General features: G+C 34.6%; 1 protein-coding gene across 5 annotated transcripts in view; it reads right to left on the bottom strand.

Annotated features, from left to right (window-relative positions):
* C2CD5 (C2 calcium dependent domain containing 5) overlaps positions 1–23,436 on the bottom strand; it is a gene marked incomplete at its 5' end in the record, with an annotated part of 95,122 nt that overhangs the window by 57,063 nt on the left and 14,623 nt on the right. For 2 of the 5 annotated variants that reach the window (XM_081083325.1, XM_081083329.1), the window contains 5 exons: positions 6,308–6,393; positions 12,488–12,612; positions 18,461–18,659; positions 19,892–20,047; positions 23,275–23,370. In XM_081083325.1, coding sequence (XP_080939451.1) covers positions 6,308–6,393; positions 12,488–12,612; positions 18,461–18,659; positions 19,892–20,047; positions 23,275–23,370 — 662 coding nt within the window. Of the gene's footprint in view, positions 1–5,663; positions 5,697–6,307; positions 6,394–11,349; positions 11,502–12,487; positions 12,613–18,460; positions 18,660–19,891; positions 20,048–23,274; positions 23,371–23,436 lie in introns of all 5 variants that reach the window. The other 3 variants (XM_081083327.1, XM_081083328.1, XM_081083326.1) reach the window with 2 other exon arrangements.

The following is a 23,436-nucleotide window of genomic DNA, read 5'->3' as shown; positions in this document are numbered from 1 at the left end:
CACTGACTGGAGAATACAAACGTAAAAGATGGAAAATACAAATTCACCAAAACATAATTTAACAAAGCATAGCAATTGGAGTCATTCAGCAAAAGGCAAACAGTTTGGTACATCTCAGTAACCCAGGAAGATACAGAATAAATGTATATATGTATATGTATATATGCATATATATATATGTATGTGTATGTATATATGCATGTGTATGTATATATAATTAGAAGGTAATTCAGTTAGAATGTATAAGTAATCTTTAAATTAATAAGGGCAAGAAAGCCTAGGCTATGTAAAGAAGAGTAAAAAAACAATTTACGGAAGTGGGTAGGTTTGGCCCAAATGAAAGCAGAGGAAAGGGAAGGCAAGGGAGAAGACAGAAGGGGAATTTCACTTAAATGTATTACAAAATATTTAGTCAAAATGCCTTATTGCCCCCTGAACTTTTTCAATATATGTTTTAAGTGATAAAATGTCCAGGTAAGCTTGTGTTACTACAAACTTGAGTATTTTACCTAATAATCTAAATCTTAGAAAAAGAATTTTTTCGATTTTAAGAACACAAGTTTTTCGCCGAAGCCGGTTTGGCTCAGTGGATAGAGCGTCGGCCTGTGGACTGAAAGGTCCTAGGTTCGATTCCGGTCAAGGGCATGTGCCTGGGTTGCGGGCACATCCCCAGTGGGAGATGTACAGGAGGCGGCTGATCGATGTTTCTCTCTCATCGATGTTTCTAGCTCTCTATCTCTCTCCCTTCCTCTCTGTAAAAAATCAATAAAATATATATATATATAAAAAAAAGAACACAAGTTTTTAATTTCCTCAAAATACTGAGGCATAATATAAAAAAGCCCCTTCAATTTACTCTTTACATTTAAATATAGGATGTCCCAAAAATATATACACATACATATTTTTGATAGCTCAATTGATGTTTCTTTTCCAATTTAACCCATTGGAATTAATAATTATTCAAAGTGTGTATACATTTTTTGGAACATCCTATATTATAAATATTCTGGACCAGAGACACTGAAAATAAAAGTTTCTTAAGCAAATGGAAAGTACTGCTTCCTTCTAAAACATAAAAATAAATTGGGTAAATTCACATATTAAAAACTTCTGCAACCCTAGCCGGTTTGGCTTAGTGGATAGTGTTGGCCTGCGGACTGAAGGGTCCCAGGTTCGATTCTGGTCAAGGGCACATGCCCAAGTTGCAGGCTCAATCCCCAGGAGGGGGTGGGGGGGTATGCAGGAGGCAGCCGATCAATGATTTTCTCACATCATTGATGTTTCCCCTCTCCCCCCCCCCTCTCTCTACTTCTCTGAAATCAATAAAAACATATATTTTTTTAAAATCTGCATATAAGACTTGATGTATGAAAAAATGAACCTAAATGCTTTCCTTATTTCGGATTCTTTGACTCTTCTACCCAAATTTCCGAAGATGGGATAAATGGACAAGAGGAAAAGCATCTAGAGCAGTGTTTCTGAACCTTCCTAATGCCGCGACCCTTTAATACAGTTCCTCATGTTGTGGTGACCCCCAACCATAAAATTATTTTCCTTGCTACTTCATAACTGTAATTTTGCTACTGTTATGAATCGTAAATATCTGATATGCAGGATGTATTTTCATTGTTACAAATTGAACATAATTTAAAGCATAGTGATTAATCACAAAAGCAATATGTAATTATATATGTGTTTTCCGATGGTCTTAGGCGACCCCTGTGAAAGGGTCGTTCGACCCCCCAAGGGGTCACGACCCACAGGTTGAGAACCGCTGACCTAGAGGGTCACAGCAAAAAAAGTAGGGAAATAGCTGCCCAAAGAGGCAGAGGCCAACTTCAATCTGTGCTGCATCTCTCCGGTTCATGCATGCAGCACACCCATTCACTTTAACACACATATTTTAACTTACAGTATAGAAAATGGCAGTTATTCAACCTTCTCAGAACTACTGCTCATGTCTACAGCCTACCTGTAGCTATGAGGTCACCACCTATCATCTCCACCACAATCACCAGTGGCTGCTATGAAGTACTCAGAATGTACCAGCCCTGAGCAAAGTATTCTAAAACTGTCCTTTAAAATTGTTCCCATACCCTAAGAAAGAGGTACTATTATCTCCACATTTTAGGTAAAAAAAAAAAACTGAGCTCAAGAGGGCCTAGACCAGCGGTTCTCAACCTGTGGGTCACGATCCCTTTGGGGGTCAAACGACCCTTTCACAGGGGTCGCCTAAGACCATCGGAAAACACATATATAATTACATATTGTTTTTGTGATTAATCACTATGCTTTAATTATGTTCAATTTGTAACAATGAAAATACACCCTGCATATCAGATATTTACATTACGATTCAAAGAAGTAGCAAAATTACAGTTATGAAGTAGCAACGAAAATAATTTTGTGGCTGGGGGTCACCACAACATGAGGAACTGTATTAAAGGGTCGCAGCATAGGAAGGTTGAGAACCACTGGCCTAGACTCTTATTGAACAACAAACCTCATCTGGCTTCGTATTATTTCTGGTTAAAACATTAAGTTAAAGAGTTGATTTTAATCTCTAGTCTATTATTATACCTGATGAATGTATGGGTTCTCTAGTCCACAAGGACAGCTTCCTTAAGATCAGCCCAAGCACACACTGCTTTCATTGCTCAGATGAAACTTCCAGGGACTATAGGAGACGTTTCCTCTGGAAAATCCTTATATTTAAAACATCTTGCCCTTTGGTACCTAGATAAGACTTCATATGTTGATGTTTTGACATAAGCCAAGTGCATGTAGCATAAATCTATTAATAGCATGTACTCAGGAAGGCTAGTTGAAAAATCTTGAGAACACAAGGGAGTATCACTTTTAAGATTTAAATAGGATTTTTCTTAGATGTTTAAATAGCTTATTTTTAAATCATATGTTCTTTTTATTATCCTAAGAGACCAGAGTAACTTTCTAGACATAAAACCCCATGCCAGATTCCTATGATTTATTATATAATTGTACCCCCACTTCTAAAAAAGTCATAATTTATTAAATAGGTTTGCTCTTTATCAATGTTTCCCCAAAATGTGTTCCTCACTAAAACATATTTAAATGAAAGATTCCATGGTAAAATATATTTAAAAAACACTAGGTCAAACTAAGTTAACTAGGTTTCTTTATTGAAGAAAAATAAACATCCCAGAATTGACAGAGTAATTTTATTTTTCTTACAGGTGAAAGAAGAGTCATATTGAAAAATATATCTATTTGCCTTATATCAAATAGTTCATAGGCAAAACCTAAATCTAAATAAAACTTTTAATTCTATTTCTCATCTTCCAGTAATCTGACACCTGTTTCCAAGATCTTGTCAACTTATCTTATATAATAAAAGCCTAATATGCAAATTGTCCCCTCGGGCGGTCGTTCAACTGGGAGACCAGGAGTTCAACCACTAGCTATGATGTGCGCTGACCACCAGGGTGTGGCGAGGAACATAGCAGGCATTAGCAACGTGCTGCGACCTCTTGCCAGCTACCTGGGGGCGGGGTTGACGGGGATGGAGGTGCGGTGAGAATGTGGGGTGTCTGCCGAGCTCACTCTTACTCCCCCTGCTTACCTCCCCCGGGACGCCAGGGCTCATGTGCTGGGGAAACCCCCACGCTGAGGTGCCAGGCGCCTGTGAGGAGCCCGCCCCACACCCACGCAGCCTCATTCGGGTGAGCCGGGACCGCAGGGGCTGGTCGGTCTCTCCGTGGGTTCACACAAGAGCCAGTCTGCGAGGCTGGCTGGGAGAGAGCACACTGCCCACCTGGCTCCCGTGTGGCGCCGCTGGGCGGCCCAGAGGCCCATGCTGCACCCTGGCCCGCAACATCTGGCCGTGCTCACTGCATCTCCACATGGGGACTCGGGCGCCATGACTCTGGCAGAGGGGGGTGCACGGGAGCTCGGGGACCCAGGTGCTGCCCAGGGCCCAGAGGTCAGCTGGGACCTGCCCTTCCACCCAGATGCTCACACTTGATCACTGGCCAGGCCTAGAGAGTGCACCATGCACGAATTTCATGCACTAGGCCTCGGGTTTTTTAAAATTTTTGTGAAAGGGGGAAAATACTTTTATTTTTGAGAACTCTACTTGAATAATCCATTAAATAAAGGATTTTCAGCAAAGTTTCTCTTTTCCTCAAGTAAAAAAAGCAATACAATTTATTAAAGGTGGCAAGAGGTAGAAATAAATGTGTTTAAAGTGAATATAAAAAAATGATACAACTAGCCTAGGTTCAACTTGATTCAGTGCTCAACTTGGCAGAGTTAAGGCACATCTGAACACATATGGACAGAATTCTTCATATTTCTCTACAAATATTTCCCAAAATAAAGCCACACTACTGGCAGCCACAAAAGAATAGGAAAGTCAAAGATAATAATGCTCTTTCTATTTATTTTGTACACGGGGTAGAGAGGTGGTCTCATAAACTCAAGTAACTGATACTGCAAGGTTAAGGTTATATAAATATATTGCTAACTCAGGTTTTACCAAATTGTAAATGAAAATTTAAAGTTCTCCACACCTCTGCTGTTAATTCCATGAAGATTATCTAGTAACGTATGCCCAATGTGTTAATGTGTCCAAAATTTTAAGAATGTTTAAAAGCATATTTGTAAACATAAATTTTATCGAAACCAAATCCAAAACCATTTTCAGTGATTAGAATTATTTTTCTTATAATGCTAGATGTTTTTAAACGTTCTTAGTACAGAGAGTAAAGTCACAGGTACAACATACAGGCAAAATCTCATTATATCAAACATCAAGGCAACCCAAGTTTTTCTGTTCCTGTGAATACTAGAATGATAATTAGATTACAGGACATATTCCTAGTGAAAGGGACTCTGCAGAGAATACAAAACTGGGAGGGGTGGAAGTCAGAGCATTCTGCACTAAAAAATGATAAGGGGACACACACCTTCACTCTGGCCCTCTTCTCCCTCTTTTTAGTCCTTATCTTGATTTGCTTTCAATGGATGGTGTGAATATTTAGGTGGGCTTTTTGTGCCTGCAAGCTGTGAGAATAGCTGAAAGGTAATAGCTGCTTAATAGGGTATAAAGCCAAGAACCTGGTACAGCTAACGTCTCATCACTCTGCTTAGTACAGGTCTATTCTCTCCAGCCTGTCTAAAAGGCAAACAGTGCATACACAGATACTCTCAGCACAAGCAAAGAAAGCCTAAAAAAAAAAAAAATCATATTGTTCATAATAATGGAATCTGAAAAACACAAGTATTCTCAAAAGGCCAACCTCTAGGGGGAAAACACACCTTTGTTTTATAAAGTGCATCCTTTTATAAGTATTTGCTATATTGCAACTTTTTTTTTAAATGCTAGTGTAAAATAGAAACTGTGAAAGACATTCTGTAAATCAGACATAATGAGAGCTATGGAACTGTGCCTTAAAGTAACTGACAGGACATAAAATCATGCACTGTATTAGTTAAGTAGGAAAAAGAAAACAAAAACAGCCTCATAGTGCTATTAACTAAAGAAAAAAACTTTGCATTACGAAAAGAAAAAAAGCTGGCAACATGTGTTAAAAGCATAAATGAAACTTAAATGATCAATATTAAAACTAGAAAAACTACCATACAAGAAATAGGCTCTCACACATGTTTGAGGAACATACCCGCCTTCTACAGAACCTATGAGGCGATCCTCCCTTAGCATTGAAGTTTATAAAAAAATAAAAATGAAAAGAGAAAAATCATCCAATAACTTAACTACTCATTTTTCCATTTAACATATTCAATAAAATGTTAACCTATAATATTTTAAAGAAATGTACTCAAATACTGAACAACCACATTATTTATGTTAATCCATAGTAATATGAAATCTGTGCATTTCTTATGCTAAAGAGATTGGCCAGTAATAAATATAATCTCAGCAAATAAAAATATTAATATACTAATAATATACTTTAATGTTTAAAACTAAGTATTTTTTTAGGAAAAATATCTATTATTTCTTTTTATATATTATAATTTAATGTAAAATTAGAAATAATTTCACCTTCAATGAATATTTGCAAATAGACTATTTCTAGTAAGAAACTGAAGGATAAAACAAAAATAGTTATACAATTATTCCAAATTAAAAGTTATTATACATAAACAAATCACTATGATACCTTAAATACAGTTTAGACTTTGAAATTACATTACAGATACATGATCAAAAGCAGTATGGAAATAAGTTATAAGTACATGGAAGATTGATAATACAATTACATCAACAATGTAAACATAAAGAACGTTGAGTGAATCTTACCCTCTGTTCCAATGCTGACTGCGTCTGTTGTCTTAAAAGAGCTTTAAATGGCCCCCCTTCTTTTCCAGCACTACCACTTCCCATTCCTACAGAACATCAGTACATAAATAACAAAAAAACAACTATAGAAGCAGAAAGATTAATTGCATTCATCTTCATAAATATCATGAGTCAAAATCTGTTTAAATGATCCAAACATTTAAAAGTATTTGAGGCAAGTAAACATATATTTTACTCAGCAAGTTCATTTTAGAAGCAATATGTCAACGTTCTACTGATCACAACTAGTTTTAGACTTAATTTGTTCTAAAAATTATTTTTAAATTAAAGTATTGAATTTTTGCATAATATTCAATTTTGTAAATCAATCTTCCAATAAAATATAATCATGATAATACCAATTACTTATGCTAACAATTTTAGAATACTAAATATGAGAAATGTTAAATGTTTGTCTAAAATTAAGTATAAAAAGGAAAGCACTAATTGTCCTTAAAATATTCCAAAATTCTCTAAAGAGCATGAATTTCAGGGTAATTTTGAAATATAGTCATATGTGTTTTCTGATAAATTCCGTTCCTAAACATAACATTAATGTCAAAACAGCATTAATATCCATAGTTTTCCACACTCGTTTGCAAAAATCAACATAATTTTTTTAAAAACTAAAAATCACAAACATGTAATAGACACATCACAAATGTATGTCGTTATGCATGAAAGAATTATATTTCACAATTTCTTAGATATATTTTTATAGGCTTCATTATAAACTTCTTTCCCTACCTTATTTTATTCTTTTGATAATACCAAAAGATCAACTATGGTAAAAGAATTACAGAAAGCAGGGGACAGGTGAGAAGCCAGTTCTCTACAAACTAGAGTCACTAGTTCATCAATCCCACCATTTAAACTGAAGAAACATATAGTCATAGTCACTATAATGACTTTTATATTTTTAGCTGTTCTTGGATAAGGAAACAAAGGTTAGCATATGTATAGTCCCATTCTGTTCTGTTTTTTAAAAAAAAGGAAATTTATTGTCCTTGTAGTAACCTAAACATGATTCTTAGAGACTATACAATACTAAACATAGAAATTAAACTAAGCTCTTTACATGAAGCATATTGAAAACCATAAAAAAAATGTAAGTTTGTAGAGGTATATGAAATATAAAAAAATACAGAATAATTTGAAAAATTAAAGCAATGGACAGGAAAAAAAAGGATAATGAAATAATATTACCAAAACGAGACTTAAACTGATTCAAACAGAATAATTTACTAATGTAACCATATGGTTTAGCAACATGATGGTAAAGGTCCAATGAGAATAGAGTTGGTATGAAGGGAAAGAAAGTAAAACAGACACTCTAGTAATAAGAACCTAATAATAATTGGAAATATGTCTATCTGTGTCCTTAGAATATAATACTTTTTTATAAAATAATTTTAGCAGAATATTCACAATTATCTATCAAGTGATCCACAATCATGTCCTCATGATAATTCTAATCACTTAAATCTGTCTAACAATAAGAAAATAAGAAGTACATCCTGCATAAATACCCACTACTTCTTTGTAGTATCAAAAATGATTCAAAACAAAGGGATTAAAAAGCTGACATTAAGGTGATCCTACCAGAAGCAGCCAGGAACAGCTCGTCACTGAAAGAAACACTTTTCCTCAGAACTGGGCTGACAAGGCTAGAATGATGAGGGGAAAGGCTAGATTCCGAGAGGAGGAGACAGGACTTTTTAAGATGAAGGGAACCACAAGAGAGAGAGGGGGAGCTGGGATACAGGAAAATCCCTTGACTCTGTGGGTAAGGTGCTGTGGAGGAAAGTAGCAGAGAAAAAGATGTACATTCAGAAGATGATCAGAAAATGCAGGATAAGGAAAGCAATGATGAACCAAAACATAACAGTAAAAATGAATTTTAAAATGCATACACAAATTACACTAAGCTTATGAAGTCATTAGCAAGACATATACCCAACATAATATAAATAGAAGGCATAGTCTAAAACTTAACAAAACCTTTACAAACTTTGCATTCTTTAAAATTTTTAAATCACTAAAGTAAGATTTTACGCCATTCTAATAACTTTTAGATGATTTCCTTAAAATACTTAAATTACCTGCCTTCTTTGCATAAGAATGTGGAAGATTAAAATGTACTGCATCTAACAAATTTTTAAAGCCAGAAACTTGTTGCCTCAAATAGAAATACTTATTTAAAGTGGTAAAGTACAGCTCTTCAAATGTTACTAAAAAAAAACAAACATATCCCTATGAGTATTTAAATTGAAAAATCAAACAGTACCACATTAAGCAGTTGCCATTATTCATCTTAAATAAATAAATGTTGTTATTTCTGTTCAGATTCAAGATGTTAGTACTTTTCTTTCTCCTCTAAAATTTTAAATACTCAAATTTGACCATAGTACTATTTGCATTTACAAAAATGAGGGTACCTAGGGGTCAAATACCATTTCTTCACATGGTTAATAGCCTGACTAAAAAGAGTAAAAATGAGCTTGAGTTAGGCGCCAAGTCAGTATCCTAACACAAGCATTCTAAAATTCCACTGTGACTAGTTGAGTATTTGGGAAAAGTATGAAAATAAAATCTTATAAAATGTCACAAATTTGAATCAACCGAAATAAATCAATATAAATTTTTTTTTAAATAAGAACTACCTGAAAAACAGATGATAGCTTTAACTACGAATGGAAAAAAAAATTCGCAGTCTAAGGTTTATTAATTTCATTCTATTTTTGGCTCCTTAGTTTACATATAATAAATCAATAATAATCAGCTTTTCTACTCTATTTCTCAGGAGACTGATTTTGAATATAGGTAAATTAGAAGACAGAAAATTATGAAATACATACTGAATTACAGTTTTAGAAATTTTAGAACAATCATTTTTGCCATTTTAAATCTCCATGAGAAATGAGAATGCTCCTCAGGAGTATTTGAAGATATTCAGGGAATCATGATAAAGCCAAAGGACTAAAAATAACTAATATCCTATAAATATGCTACTGAGGTAGTGAATAATTATAGGCAGAAAAGAATAGTTAATTTAGAGGTAGCTTATAAATATAGAAATATATGAGAATACTTCTATTATAAATAAATTTTAAAAAACTAAAAAGTTGGATCTAGAAAATAAAATACAAAAATATTTTCATTTGATAATACAACTGACTGCAAACTAGAAAGCTAAGAGAATAGACTAGTTCAGTTAATGTATTACTTGACAATCTTCTTTAGTCTTGGACTTTATGGTGAACTAAAGAAAAAGAAACAGAAAGATCAAGGAAATACTTTCAAAAATTAAAGATAATATTGAAAAGTGGCCTGGAATACACAAATAAATAGCAAGTGGACAGTTTTAAAAATATTTTTAAGAAAACTTATTCTTCAAATACTATCCTAAGTCTTTCTTGTTTTTTTGTTTGTTTTTTAAATATATTTTTACTGATTTGAAAGAGGAAGGGAGAGGAAGAGAGAGATAGAAACATCAATGATGAGAGAGAATCACTGATTGGCTGCCTCCTGCACATCCGCTACTGGGAATCCAGCCCACAACCTAGGCATGTACCCTTGACTGGAATTGAACCCAGGACCCATCAGTCCATAGGCCAACACTCTATCCACTGAGCCAAACTGACTAGGGCAGTCTTTCTTGTTTTGATTGTCATGAATTCAAGGCCAGAATTTCATTGTTTAGTAAAAAACAAAGAAAACCACTATTTGAAGATATTATATCATAGAAATCCATGCTTGAAACCTATATGTTCATGTTGACCAATGTCACCCCAATCAATTTAATAAATAAATATGTTTTTTAAAAGAGAAAAGCACTATTTGAATGGTTCCATGAATATGGTTAAGATGCTACAAATCATGTTAAGATGCTTAACATGAATATGGTTAAGATTACTATTAAATATCAATTATTTTAAGATGTCAGTCATAATTATGTGTATATAAAAATACAGATACTCTTTTCAAAGAATTAGGTGCTCATATAAATGACTACATTTATAAAAGTAGATATTAAATCTACAGGCTTTTTTTCAATATCCTCTTTTACTTTGGAAGTAGTACTGGTTCTAGAATTAGATTTCTTTACATTGCCTTCATAAAATCAGGTCATTTTATAAATTTCTTGGCTAACATGAAAATAAGGTTATTCAAGATAAATTAAAAATAACACAAATAAGAACTATGCAAAATGTTTTCATTAATCTGGCAAGAAACTGCCAGACAAAAATAGTATTTACAAAAATTGCAAACTATTAACTTTGAAATGTTTATTTTTTTTTCTCAAGAATATTAATTTAATGATTAAGTTAATTCTATTTTATGTACTAAGGAAGGAATTTAATTTTTAATCAATTTTTGTCATAAAATGTGTTCATAAAATTTCAAATTATCAAAACACACATAGGAGACAAAAAATTATAAATTTTATACATTGAAATATATGCAAAAATAAGTACAGAAAAACTGCTATTTTCTAATCTAGAAATTAAGACAAGAAAAAAACAAACATTTTAAATAACAAAAAGTTAATAGGTGTATTATTCCAAAATAACCATATTAATTGTTCTAAAGATTTTTTCATAATAAAATCTTTACAAATATATTCAGAAATAGACAGAAACAATGAATTCAAAATGCTTATACTGCATGAGGAATTCAACTGCAACTAATAGTGTTCCTTTTTATTCAAATGCTTTCAGATGTTATTCCTCTTGAGCATGAAATGAAAAGTATATACTGCAAAAATAAATCCTGGACTTCATAGCTACACTGTGATAAAATCAATAAAATGTCGATTTCTGAACTATACAAAATCTTCATATTTTAATTGTAGTAGTAAAAATGATCACTGTTCACATTACCTTTAACCTTAAATGCCAAAAAACTGGAGAAAAGGCTTGGATGGAAAGCTAACAAGGAACAGAAACAAATTTGAAAAAGAAAAAATAGAAAAAAATAAAAGATGGGTGGAAGCGCCTTACCAGTTTTGGGTGTCAAACTCAAATCTGTGTCAGAAGAAGAGGACTGTCGGCTGTAGGACTTGGAAGGTGAAAAGGAATAAGTTTGGTTTTTCAGAGGGGTGGAGGGTCCTGATGAGTGAGTATTGGGGTTGGGATCTTCATTGAAGGGAATCCTGCCAGAAGAAGGTGGAGAAATATTAAATAATCATGTGCCAAAGGATTTGATGGAAGGCAGCATGATCCAAACACCAGGAAATATTGGGGCAGGGCCAGCAGTCATTTCTTAAGTGTGGAGCTGGGTATGAGGCCAAAGTCAATCAACTGCTGTTTAACCATTCATCATTCTTCAAATAAATAATTATCTGCATTGAAACAGTTAATAAGCCAAGTAAAAAAGCAAAAAAGCATGAAATGACAGACTAAGGGGGGTAAAAAATATTAAAAGGAGAAATAAACAAAAAGAATAAATACATGACTGAAAATACTTGCAAATAAACAATGCTTTTTTAAGTTACCAAAGAAACAACGGTGACTGCAAATGGTGTGTGTAAATATTCACAACTGTTTTTATATTTGCACACACAGATATCATCGAAAGAAAAATGTTTCCTTATCCTATAGCATCAAGAGTGCCACAGCTAAAAACAGCAGAGAGGAAAATGAATATAGCTACAAAAAGTCATTGCATTTTATGCAGCATAGTTGCTTACCTCTTTTCCAAAAGCTCTCTTCCACAGAATAAAACAGACCCTACTGTAACAAGGTTTGTACATAAAGAACATAAGCAAATCAGAAGCTTTGGAAGCTATTTTGTTTAGAATCCAATCATTAATATTTATTCTAACCAAATGTAGCTGTAATGGCAAAAATACATACTGGAGGATTCCCCCAAAAACGCACAGTGTGCATACAGAACCCAGGGTTGTTAGAAGACCTATGGAAGAGACTTTGGAAACTGGAAAAACACTTTCAATTCCATGTAGTTAGAGCCTCTATGGAGGCTAAATACAGGATTTCTTCACTGCAACTGGACTTTGAGTGAGAAAAGGAAGAAGCCAAGACTTGTGGTACCTGCCTACACTACCTGCCTGCCTGCCCTCTGCAGCCACTCTGCCTGTGGCCTGCCTTCCCCAGCTCTGGAGTCTGAGCAGTCTCGTACCAGTATAGATGAGAGTGGGAACAGACACAGAGAAGTTCTGAGTAAGTCGGGAGCCAGTAGCAGTGTGAATTGGGCTGTTGTGAGTCGAGCGGCATCCATGGCTTGGAGGATGAACCAGCGGAGACCTGGGGGAATTTGTGGTCAAAGTGGAAGAAAAGAAAACAATACATACAACAGATAGCAAAGTTTTGTTAAAATAATTTCAAAGGAGCTTTAGTTAGGGGAGAGGAATTATTTCTTTAATCCCTAGCATACAAAAAAATAAGTTGAAATTTTTAAAAAATAGCTAATATTCATTCATTCATTAGGATATAATTATAGTTTTAAAGGATCAGATTAATAAATTAGGACTGTGAATACGAAAGATAGCAGGTAGAATTGTCAGTGGAATTAAATTTCTTAGAAAGACTAAGATTTGGATTTAAGCTGCTCTAAAAATGTTTGTTATTATTTTGATCACCACAGAATTTTAGGAAGAAAATACCCATAAAAGTGAAAAGTCTATAAATACAGTTCTTATATTATTTTTGAAACTGATATATAAATAATTGCTGGTATAATTAATTATATTTTCCATAAAGAAAGTTTAACTAGCAAACCTATTTCTGTCTAGAATCTTGAGATAGGGGTACTTAAGAATAAGAAAAATGACAGCATAAAGAGAAATGACTGAACTGAATGGATATAAGCCGATATAAACATTGCATATTTTAGCATATCAAGTATAACTCAAGTGATACTGGGAACCAAACAAAACAAGGAAACAATTCTTTTAAAAACACATTAATAAAGCAATTTAAATGATTTTTGTCTAGCTCTCTCAAACACATTATTTAAACTTAAAATAGATTAAACTACATTCTGAATTGAAATATTTTAAGATATCAACTTATATCCTGCAACAGACCACATCATGAGCATGTATGAATATATTTAGATCAGATACACAGGTATATATTCATATACAACCTTTCAAAATAAAGTATATTACAGAACTAAAAATCCTAACTTCATATTAGCAATTATTTCACTATTCAATGCCTTTGCTTATATATAATAAGGTGAAAATAATCCTTATATATACTCTGAAAAACTATCATATCTCCATTTTTTTATTTTTATTTTTTGTTGTTGTTACTCCTCACCCAAGGATATTTTTCCATTGATTTTTTTTACAAAGAGTGGAAGGGAAGGGGACAGACAGAGAAAAACACTGATGTGAGAGAGACACATCAATTGGTTGCCTCCTGCACACACCCTGACCAGGGCCAGGGATCAAGCCTACAACCAAAGTACGTGCCCTTGACCTGAATCAAACCTGGGACCCTTCAGTCTATAAGCCAGCGCTCTATCCACTTAGCCAAACCGGCTAAGGCAATCCCATAACAATTTTTTTTAGAATTAAAAGCAGGCCAAGAGCCCAACTTTTCCTGGCGTCTCCTTTTCTTTTCCATTGCCCAACAATCACAATTTGTCAAGGTTCAAACATGAGCTATCATTAATTGACAATAACGATCTACAGACTACTTTCTGGAAATTTCACTGATTTTACAATGGGATAATTGTTTCTGTTTTTGTTGCTAGTTTAAATTTAAAATGTGTTTAATATAACTAATAAAAATCAAACATCTCATTGATGATTTATTTGTATACAAACTGAGTGAGGTTTTATTTTTGTTTTTTCTTTCTCTGTTGAAGTGACTAATGAAGTTAGAAAGTCTAAAAATCAGCCCTGGATGGTGTGGCTCAGTGGTGACAGAATCAGCCCATGCACAGAAAGGTCTTGGGTTCAATTCCCAGTCAAAGGCATGTACCTAGGTTGTAGGCTGGATCCAGCCCCCGTCAGGTCCTGTGCGGGAGGGCAGCCAATTGGCTTGTCTCTCTCACATCAATGTTTCTCTCTATCTCTCTTTCTCTCTCTCTCTGCCCTTTCTCTTTCCCTCCCTTCCACTCAAAAAAAAAAAAAAAAATCTAAGAATCAGTGTCATACAGAGGAGGAATTATGACTAAAATCTCTTAGAAAGTCCTTTTTTCTTTGAAGTAGAGAAGTAATAAATCATATTTAAGTGCACTTTGTACCATCAAGATAATTCAGCTAGGAAACAAAAAAGATTTATATTGTATATTACATTAAACATCTAAAAGGAAAAAAAAACTGATGGAGTAGAACACACATTAATAAAGGTAAAATAAAATAAAATGAGCATTGTAAAATGTTCAAATTATGATATCACATTAAAACTCAAATACACTGGAGCATCATCATAATGTATTCTTGGAGTTCTAATTCGTAACAATCTCTTTTCATGAAAGGCTGCCTTTCAATAACACCCAAGTGGCACTTCTAATATCAAATCCATTCAGGCAGGAACATAATCCAAACTACCTTTTATTAAATTCCCATCTAGAATCAACAATGTTATAATTAAATACCAGAATAATTATAATCAACTGAATCATAAAACAACTTTAAGCTAGCACTCAAATTGATTCATTATAAAAAATACAAAAGAAGCTAGTTGAAATAAAGCAGCCTGAGTATTGAGGGGTTTTTGTGTGTGTGTGGGTGGGGGTGTAGGGGTTAAAATAATATGACTTAGGTAGTAAGATGTCTTGCAGAAAAATCTTAATGAAGCAACTTAAATTCTTCACAGTGAATATTTGACAATTAAATGCAAATGGCTACAACAAATTTAGAAAAGGAGAAAACTTACATAATCCCAGAAGATTTACTTATTGAAACACTTCCTGAATGCAGATAAAATGTATGCCCCTACTGCCCATACATCATTTTAAGACACCAACAGGTACTATAGTTTTCTCTTTCCATTAAGTTAGTGAAAAGAGGAAAGCTTCAGAAATCACAGACCCCTTAAGGCAGTGTAGATAAAGAGGGAGGGTGGCAGGAGGAGGAGGGACCCCAGGTCCTTACTTAACTTTGCTATGGAAAGAGAAGAAAAAAAAATCTGAATTCCAAATTCCACCCAAAATCTACCCCTGAAATCTGACTTCCCCTGTAGCAACAGGCAGTTGGTATATTTTTAAGACACATTTTAAGTAGAATATAAAGCAAATTCACTCTTCCATTTTATTTAAAAGTTATTTCATTTGCAACATATCTATATATATAAAAGCCTAAGCGACCGGCCAACTGGCTGGTAGCTATGGCACGCAATGACCACCAGGGGGCAGACACTCAACGCAGGAACTGCCAAGCTGCAGTGACTTGGCAGCTGTGGTTCTTGGGTGATGCACTCAGAACCAGAGAGGAGGGAGCCCGATTCTGGGGTGTGTCATCCAAGAACTGCCCTCTCGCTATCCGGGACCCCTCAGGGGATGTCGGGGAGCCGGTTTCGGCCTGATCCCCACAGGCCAGGCCGAGAGACCCCACCGGTGCATGAATCTATGCACCGGGCCTCTAGTTTCCAAATATTATAAATAAGGCAATATATGTGCTCCCTCTCTTGTGATAAAATTTAATCCAAATAACTAAAGGCCAACAGAAAGGAGATAAATAAAAAGAATAAACTTAAGATAAAGGGGAAAATCTTTTTTGAAAAGGTTGTGTTTTAGGCCTTGGCCGGTTTAGGTCAGTGGATAGAACATTGGCCTGTGGACTGAAGGGTCCCAGGTTCAATTCCTGCTCAGGGCACCTGGGTTGCAGCTTGATCCCCAGTGTGGGGCATGCAGCAGGCAGCCGATCAATGATTTTCTCTCATCACTGATGTGTCTAATTCTCTCTCCCTCTCCCTTCCTCTCTGAAATCAATAAAAATATATTTTTAAAAATTCAAAAGAGAAAAAAAAGATTGTGTTTTAGCCAGGCACATGCCTGTGCATTGGAGGCTTGATCCCCAGTAGGGGGCATGCAGGAGGCAGCCAATCAATGATTCTCTCTAATCATTGATATTTCTATCTCTCTCACTCTCCCTTCCTCTGAAATCAATAAAAAATTTTAAAATTTTTTTTAAAAGGATTGTTTTTAAAAAGACTGCGATTGTTTTCTAGTCAACCTCTCTTGACTACTGCTTAACTAGAAAACATTTCAAGTTTCTGACTACAGAATTCTGACTCTGATGATACAGGAAAGGGGTCAGCAAACCCAACACAAGCCAAATCCATCCTTCCATCTGTTTTGTGAGGAAGTAAGTTTTATTGGAACACAACCATACTCATTAATTTTCATACTGTTGATGGCTGCTTTCACAGGACAGTAGCTGAGTTGAGAAGCTGCTGAGGGCAAAGATTAAATTATTTACCTGTACCTTCTGGTTATTTACAGAAAAAGTTTGTTGATCCTTGATCTAGAAGATTCTCTAGATCAAATTGTCATTGGAAGTATTATTGGCATTTAGGATGGAAAAGTTTTCATAATAAAGAGTTGTCCCTTGCTGTACAGAATAGTCAGCATTTCTAATCTCCAACAGAATCGTCTGTCTCACCCCAATCATTCTGACAGAAAGTCTATTTCAAACATCCCCTTTTCACAGCACCAGCACCACCATGCTGAACAATGACACAGGCTGAATCCAGCCAACAAAGTTATTTTCTTGGATCACACATAGTTTTTTTTAAATGTGTGAGCCTAAACGCCTTTAGACAGGATCAACAAACTCCTTTTTTTAGTAAATAAAGATAGGAACTATAGAGCTAGTGCCTGAAATACTCAGTACCTGGCCTTTTATTTATATAACTATACTAATAAAAGGGTAATATGCAAATTAGACTGGATAGACTGGACGTCTTCTGGACAAAGCTGTGGTGGCTGTGAGGGCTGAGGAGGGCTGAGGGCCGGTGGCAGGCAGTGGCAGCAGCAGCAGGGTGATGGGGACGGCACCTTCGCTTGGTTGCCTCCTGCAGAGGGAGACCAGACTGCAGCTTAGGCCTGCTCCCCATGGGACATCCCCTGAGGGCTCCCAGGCTGTGAGAGGGGGCAGGCCAGGCTGAGGGACCCTCCACCTAGTGCATGAATTTTATATATTTAACACATTGTATGTGGGAAACATGTTTACACGTTTTACATATTTATACGTTCTACCAGTGTAGTAGATCGCAGGACACGTATTAATACGTTTTTTATAGACTAGCGGTAGAATGCGGTAACGTATAAATACGTAAACTAAAGTTATCGTAATTTTACTGAACGTTGCCATTTGCGCAAAAAATTAGCAAAAATGGCCCGCGCCACCTGTTAGCATGCGATAAAAACTACCCGCAAACAATGTGTTAAAAAACATATATTTGTTTAAATATATAAAAAATATATATATTTTTTTATTGATTTCAGAGAGGAAAGGAGAGGGAGAGAGAGAAACAATGATGAGAGAGAATCATTGATTGGCTGCCTCTTGTATGCCCCACACTGAGGATCAGGACTGCAACCCAGACATGTGCCCTGACAGGAATCGAACTGTGATCTCCTGGTTCATAGGTTGATGCTCAACCACTGAGCTTACCAGCCAGGCAGTAACTGGCCTTTTATAGAAAAAGTTTTCCAATGTCTGCTTTAAACAGTCCCCAGTATTACCTATTTAATGATACCCAATTATTTATATAAACTGCTTGGCCTCTTGTAGACATTCAAGTTTGAGACCCCTGCACAAGTCAGTCTTTCCTGCTTTCTATAATATGTTGCTAATAATCAGCATAACTGAATTACCAAGTATAGAGTTTTAAGCATTCCCCAGAAAATAAGTAAAATTCCACACAATTCATAAATATTCATTTTATGCTTTAGATATACAGTGCTTAAAGATCTGGATAAGTTTAATTGTATCTCACTTTATTCAAATTTCATATTAAGACTATATAAAAAATATTAGGAATATCTAAAGAGTTTTAAGCTTCAAATGTTGACAGTCATCATTAGGAAAAAATGTATATCGAACAACACTACTAAAATTTTCGAGCCAAATGAAAATGTATAGTAAAAGATAAAAAGTTCCTTAAGAATAATTCAGTGATTCATACTTACTCCTTCATGTCTTTGGATGGGGAATTACATGCAGGAAGGAATGCTGCTGGGCTACTTAATTTATCCAGTGTACACGCTGTCCCTATGGCTCGTACCACTAAACCAGATTCGCCTTCCAGATCAAAACACTGTAAGTACCCAACAACCGCATTTCCTCTCATTTCAAGTACTTTCAAGCCAATCTTCCTCTGCAATTCTCCTACAAAAAAGAAAGGAAACTCATTCTGCTTTATATCTCCACATTATATAAAATAAACTGGATATAGTAGTAATAAAAGAGTAAAAAATCATGGATTTTTAGAACTTGAAAGGAACCAACTTTCATGGAGGCAATATATTAGCTACATTTTACAGATGTGGCAGGTAGCATTTATTTACCAAATAATTTTTAGTTGTTTGCTATGTGCCTGGCCTTCCTCCTTCTTCTAAGTGCTAGATATATAGAGATAACTAGAAAGGTAAAGACCCAAATCTAGTGGAGTTTACATAATGTGAAACAGACAAAAAACAACAAATATAATGTTACATATAACATATAGTAGAATACATAGCATATAATATAGTCTAATGTAATTATATACATAATATAATTTAGCATTATATATTACATATCATATACTACAAATATGTAGAATATAATACGAAGTAACAATTAAATGTATTATTTAATATATTAAATCTAATGCATGTTAACTATGAATTAACATTCATAAATATTTATAAATATTAGTTAAATGTAATTAATCTAATACTACTATAAGTACATATTTATAAGTATAATTTAAAAGTAACATAAATATAAATATACTTATAAATAAGTAATGTAAGTATAAATATAATTAATTTAATAGTAATATAAGTGTAAATATCTACTTAAAATATATAAATTTATTAAATATAAACATTTATGCTTATTTATTATCTAGAATGTATATATATGAATATGTGTGTATAAAGACACTCACACATATATACATATAAACATAAATTTTAGGTAATAAGTTCTCCAAAGAAAAATAAAAGTAAATTGGGTAAAAGTGGCAGGTAGGGGTAGAAAGAGCTATAAGTTGTCAGAGAAGAACCATAAAAAGGCAGCATTTGAACAGAAAGCATTAGAGAGATTACCTAAATCTGAGTACAAATAAATGCTAGAGGAAAAAAACTAGAATCCAGTTTCCTACCTCCTTGCCACTTTCTACTATACCACTTCATGAACACAATTTCTTTTTACTGCCTAATTAAGAAGGAATTATAAGCTTCTGATTAGATTTATCCTTGTTATACGATGGAAATTCATGTGTTCAGGGGGTAGAGAATCAGTCATTTATAATTCACAGTCTTCTTTATAAAATTTGGGGTAACATGTCAAAAGGAAATCAAAAATTTTGGAGTATTAAGTCAATCAGTAATAAGGATGGATTTTTAAAATACCTGACATTAAAGAAATGAGTCTCTGTCTGGCCTCATTTGATGCCCTTGGTGTGCGAATTCGATCAATCCACTGATATTCTGGGTCTTCATTGACCACAAGTTCTTCTACAAATCCATGAATTATTACAGCTCTATAACACTTTGGAATAGATGTTGCTGTTAAAAGAAATGATCTATTATCCTTCTATTTATCACAAGGTTAAATCAATTTTTTAAAAATATACAACTAAGTTCTTACCTTTTGGATAAATAGTACAAGAACACCTTCTACAGTGATAATCTAAATGTAATTATATAATACTTGCAATCAGTCTTCTAAGTTCCATTTTACTCTTACAAATAATCATTTTCTTTCATGAGACCTCTCATCTTTCCCATGTAAGCATAATGAATATACATTGTACTTGTATAACTTAGAAAACAGCTAAGGCTTCTTAAATAGCATTCAATACAAAGTGCAAAAAATCAAAATTAAAGTCGGCTCCCTGATTATCGAAATAGGTGAAAACCAGATAAAGTACACAAAAAATTTTACTTACTCAAAGCTCTATGAAAAAGTTCTGTACACCAGACTCAAAAATCAAACCTTTCTGACATAATCTGAGGAAAAATAAAGCTCTGAAGTTTCTAATAATGCATGGCCATATGGCCAGTGGTTCAGTAGTCACTCTACTTAACAGACTCATTTAATATGTAAAACACCAAATGTCATTGGATTTAACTAAGATCTGGTCACATTCAAAAAGAGAAGAACCTGAGAACATCTACACCAAACTAGTTTCTTAAAATAGACATTCGTACCTTAAAGCTAACTCAACTACTTAGGACTTTTCAAGTCTATTAATCCAAATTGGCTATAAATTGCCCAGATCTGCCCAATTCTGACACATACTGCATGGTATTCATGGGGCTCCATTCCTGTGCACGCCTATGTAATTTTAGATAGCGCCATAGCTTAGCAATACTTCTCTACTCCTATCTTTCAGCGCTCTGTACTAAAGTAAAATCCCACTGGATTTTTTTTTCTTTTTGACAGCTATACAAAGTTTAATATAGTCATATCTTTTACACATTTGGCAAAAGTAACTTGTTCTAACTTATGAAAAAAATTTACTGAGCAAAAAAATATTAACCTCTGTGCAAAGTAATAAAATAAATATGTGACAGTTATTTTTAAACCTTGTTTTTCATAAATGTTGACCTACTGGTAGAAAAGTAAAACCTGCATTAGATGAGTGGCCACAAGCTTCTCCATAAGATGGTGTCTAATAATTACGGTTAAGGTCACCGGAGACTTTTGCAAGATACATACATGTATCTACCACGAAAGGTTCCACATCTGTATTGTTTCGTTTTAGACGGCCCATCTGAATGAAGTCTGAACGTGCCACACATGTAGCCTCATCAAATTTGTTCCCCCAAATGCAGATATTAGAGAGTGTGGGCTTTGTTTTCATTGATTGAGAAAGTGCAACAAGTCCTTCTCCCTCTATTTTGTTGCTGACTAATGACAACCAGCAGACATCAAGGTAGCATAGGCTACTCTTCAAGATACAGTGCATCATCTGTTTTATACTCCTTTTTTTTAATATTCTTACATATATGTAGTTCGATAGGCAGTGATTTTCTTTTAACGTGGGCTTAGTTGAGCTGTAGAGTCTTCCTGTTCCATACAGGTCGGTTTAGTTTCATTCCCTTTGGTATTTGGTTTTGAGTTAGGGCTATAGCAAATATTATCACGCTTTACCTTCTCAAATGAAAGGCACCACATCTAACTTCTCTAAGGATAAATTAATTTGTAGCACTGCAGCAAAAACACATTCCACCTTTGTTTTCAATCTTATTTCCAGTCATTCTTAGTTATCTCAGAATTTTATTCTTATACTAGAGGCCCGGTGCATGAATTTGTGCATGGGTGGGGTCTCTTAGCCTGGCCAGTGATCAGGGGTGGCAGGGGTACGGGAGGTTGGCCAGCTGCGGGGAGGGGCATTTGGTTGTTCAGACTTTTATATATATAGATAGTGCTTTAACAATCACTTTTCACCTTTGGTCCCAATACCATGAAACATAAGGTTTAAAAGTAAATGAATCATATGACCCAATAATCCCTCTCCTGAATATATACCCCCAAAACTCGAAAACATATATTCACAAAGATATATGCACCCCTATGTTCACTGCAGCATTATTCACAGTGGCCAAGGCATGGAAACAACCAAAGTGTCTTGCAATAGAGGACTGGATAAAGAAGATGTGGTACATGTACACAATGGAATACTACTCAGCCATAAGAAAGGATTAAATACTGCCATGTGCAACAACATGGATGGGCCTTGAGAATATTATGCTCACTGAAATAAGTCAGTTAGAAAAAGCTATGAACCATCAGATTCCACTCATATGTAAAATAGAAAACTGAAGCTTATGAGCACAAACAGAAGTGTGGTGGTTGCCAGAGGGAAGGAGTTGGGGGAGGAAGGAGGTCATAATACACAGTGACGGGAGATTTGACTTTGGGTGGTGGGCACACAGTGCAATATACAAATCTTGTAACATAGAAACCCACACCTGAAACCTGTATGATCATGCTGACCAATGTTGTTCCAATAAATTTATTTTTTTTAAACAAGTATTAAAAAGTAAATGAGGTTTCCCTGGCCAGTGTGGCTCAGTTGCTTGGGCATCATCTTGTGCACAGAAAGGTTGACAGTTTGATTCCCATTCAGGGCATGCATATACCTGGATTGTGGACCTGATCCCTAGTAGGGGCCTACAGGAGACGCCCAATCAATGTTTCACTCTTACACCAATGTTTCTCTCTCTCCCACTCCCTTCCTCTCTCTCTCCAAGTCAATAAAAAAGAAAAATTTTTTTTAAGTAAATGAGGTTAAATTGTTTCATTAATATATGGATTCTTTAAAATTCTGGGAAAAATCCAAAACCTTCACCTGGTACTCTTTCTACTGACATGAGGTGGCTATTATCAGCACTGTTTAATGTTATTCCTGCTAATCATGTTCACAAGCTGGGGGTAGAGACTGGAGTAGGAGCTGGAGAAGGGAATAGAGGTGGGGCAGGCTGGGTACAGCCTCCCTGTGGGCCACAGGCATTGTCATGACAACCACGTGTACACATGTGCCCCACTGAATGTTTCTAATAAAAATTTTGATGAACTTGTAAAAAATTAGATATAATTTATTTTAAAATCAGAAAAGTAGTCTCTAGAGCTACAGCAGTTTCTGAAAAATTAACAACTTTCTCTTTGCTATGAAAACCAAAGTATAAAAGATTTTCCATTAGCCTTCTAAAATATTAATTTGATTTCCCATATTTGTGAATTATTAAATTTCCTGTTAAATGAATAATAAAATGTATTTACTTACTGCAAAAGAATTTGACTCCACATGATGACTGCCTAAATCGATTTAAATCATTGAAGAGGTCTACTTTGACAACTACATTGATTTCCCCACGAATACCTATAATTTCAAAAGAAAAATCAAGTTTCTACCTTAAATAATAAAGTATAATTAAATAATCAAGCA

This window comes from Myotis nattereri (assembly GCF_964212035.1).
Source record: "Myotis nattereri genome assembly, chromosome: 2".
Taxonomy (NCBI): Eukaryota; Metazoa; Chordata; class Mammalia; order Chiroptera; family Vespertilionidae; genus Myotis; species Myotis nattereri.
The sequence above is the reverse complement of the archived record's forward strand: the minus strand, read 5'-3'. Positions and strand labels throughout refer to the sequence as shown.